Here is a 2,579-nt window from a genome sequence, read left to right as displayed (position 1 = left end):
AAAAAAAAAAAAAAAAAAAAAAACTCTCAAAAAAAAAAAAAAAAAAAGACCCAAGGGTTAAAATTGTAAGATTACTATTACCTTAAAAGTATTTGAAGAATATCAACTGGGTAATTACAATATTAAAGACTGGTATCTAATCATCGAGTCCAACTACTTTACAATAGAGAAATTTGATTAAACCATTATGTTCTGCCAGTACTTTTCCAAAAAAGACTTTCTCCCTAGAATTTCACATTGAAATCATGACACTCCACTAGTACACTCTGAAGCTACTCACTTAGTTTGCTAATAACAGGAAGAAGTCCACCCCAAGTGTGTAAATATTCTGCCCTGAATCCATCCAAAGAAAATAAGAGGGTAGGAGGTGAATCAAACCTGTGTAAAGAGAAAGAAAAGAAAACATTTTAAGAAGCAAAAGACAAACCCAGTGAAAATGTTCTCCTTTTTTGGCACAGGTTCAGTGAAGATGTTCCCCTGAGGTTGGTTTGTAATCATAAGTAAACTAACAAGTTCAGCAAGCACACTCCTAAATGATTGCTTACAAGTACTTACATTCACATACATGCTTTATTGTTTCATAATGCACATATTTCTGTCATCTAACGACTTACTAGCTTACTAGCTATGAAAATATGATAGCATTTTCCCATTGTAGAGAAATATGTTAATTATCAGCAAATACAAATTATGTTTTTGCTTCCATTATTGTTTTTCTTCAGCAACCACTTTCTAATATGTCTTTACTTGAATATAACAGATGGTACCTCATATAGTATAAATTATACTATATTTAGTTTTAAATTTAATATATCTAAAAGATGCAAATATTTAATACAGAAGTTTGAGAGATATTGACTACATTTAAATACATAAATAACAAAGCAATATTTCAAAGGTTAAAATTATCAAACAATGAGGGTGTACACACACACATACACACACACACACACACACAGTTAATATGTATGGTGTGAAAATCCAAAGGAGGAGGCAGAAAAACACATAAGATGTACTCCATAAAAGAGAATTGCTGTGGATGATTTCTACATGGCTATCCCAAAATACTCATGGAAATTTTGCATCTACCAGAATACCTGGTAGATATGTGGGACAAAATTGTGTGAAGGCTTTGCAATGCAAGTTTATTTAGTAATTTAAAATTTTAAAGTAAATAGGTAGCTTTCCTTGCCTTTTTCAACCCTATCTCCTCCCATCCACCCCTCACACATAAATGCATAAGCAGTCCTTCAAGAAGGAGAGGATTTATACATAATTTCCACTAATTAGTAGTATCTGTAACATGGCTCCCCTTGAAGACTAAAGAAGCAGGTGCATATAGTCTCAACGATTCATATCTGTATAAAAGTACTTCTATTCACTGAGCAGAAAACATAAAAGCCATTTTTCAGATCACCAAGTAAATGTACTGGTACGATAAAATGTGTTCTAAATTATTATCTTTTTACAAAGCAAGGAGTTACATTTTCCATTAAAAGATTAAACATTACAATTGAAAAGATAATGATCAATATTTAGAAGGAAAAAGAAAGATTCAAAATTCACTAAGTCTAAAATTTCCAGTTATGTCATGGCCTGAGAGTACTTAGAAGTCACTTTCTAAAAGACAGCTTAAGAGCACTTAGAAGTCACCCTTAGAAAAAGGCTCTTCTCTTGAACTTATGTAACTTAGGTTTAGTTTTTGCTGCTATTGCTATTGCTGTTTTAAACCAAAAAATTACTATCTCATCCAAAAAGACATTTTATTTAACAGCAAATGAATTAAATACATAAAAAAGCTAAAGTACATGTTTAAAATTTTCAATATTTTGGAAAAACCATTATTTTAAAGATGTAAAAATATACTTCTGAAGGTGAGTAATTTAAATTAAATGGAAGTAGATATCATGTAGCACAAGGATAAGTACATCTAAGATCTTTATAAAAGTTCTATCCTTTAAATTCCACACAAACTCCTTATAAAAACCTAGTATACATAAAGTACTGTACAAAATACTTTAAGGGCAAAAAGAACAAAGGGAAATTATCAAAACTTACATAATATCATCTCACTGATATGCTGCTTTTCCTCAAAATTTATAAGTAGGTCAAAGTACAAAAATAAAAAGAAGGTATAAAATTAATTTGGTTATTAGTTCAGTTCTAAAAACTCTAAAAGATAGTGAAGTTCCTTTCTTCCTAAAAAGGAAGATGCAAATACCTCTGTCTTGTGCTTACATACGCATGGTCTTTTCTCCATTAGATTCTAGAGTAGGGGTCATACCACAATACCGTTAGCGCCAAAAACAAGCTATGGTTAAGAATAATATTTAACAAACCAAGGATTGATTATTATTTTTATCTTCATAATTTGGAATGAGAAAAAAATGATACTGTTTTCCTTCTTCACACTTAATCGTTGTATATCTCCATAGCACACAATTTAGTTTCTCAAAAACATGCATTATGTTACCATCGAATCAATGATACTACCATATACATCTTTCCCATTGAAGAAATTTGCATTCTTAAGTGTGTCTAGTACTTCCTTCCTGAGCCCCTGCTACCTACTCACTATC

At 30.9% G+C, this 2,579-nt stretch overlaps 1 protein-coding gene across 1 annotated transcript in view; it reads right to left on the bottom strand.

The window, feature by feature from the left end:
- ENPP1 (ectonucleotide pyrophosphatase/phosphodiesterase 1) overlaps window positions 1–2,579 on the bottom strand; it is a 70,124-nt gene that overhangs the window by 40,385 nt on the left and 27,160 nt on the right. The window contains exon 6 of the mRNA XM_006144303.2: window positions 281–378. Within this exon, the coding sequence (XP_006144365.1) occupies window positions 281–378 (98 nt within the window). The remainder of the gene's footprint in view (window positions 1–280; window positions 379–2,579) is intronic.

Source organism: Tupaia chinensis, unplaced genomic scaffold (assembly GCF_000334495.1).
Source record: "Tupaia chinensis unplaced genomic scaffold, TupChi_1.0 Scaffold000117_2, whole genome shotgun sequence".
Taxonomy (NCBI): domain Eukaryota; kingdom Metazoa; phylum Chordata; class Mammalia; order Scandentia; family Tupaiidae; genus Tupaia; species Tupaia belangeri.
The sequence above is the reverse complement of the archived record's forward strand: the minus strand, read 5'-3'. Positions and strand labels throughout refer to the sequence as shown.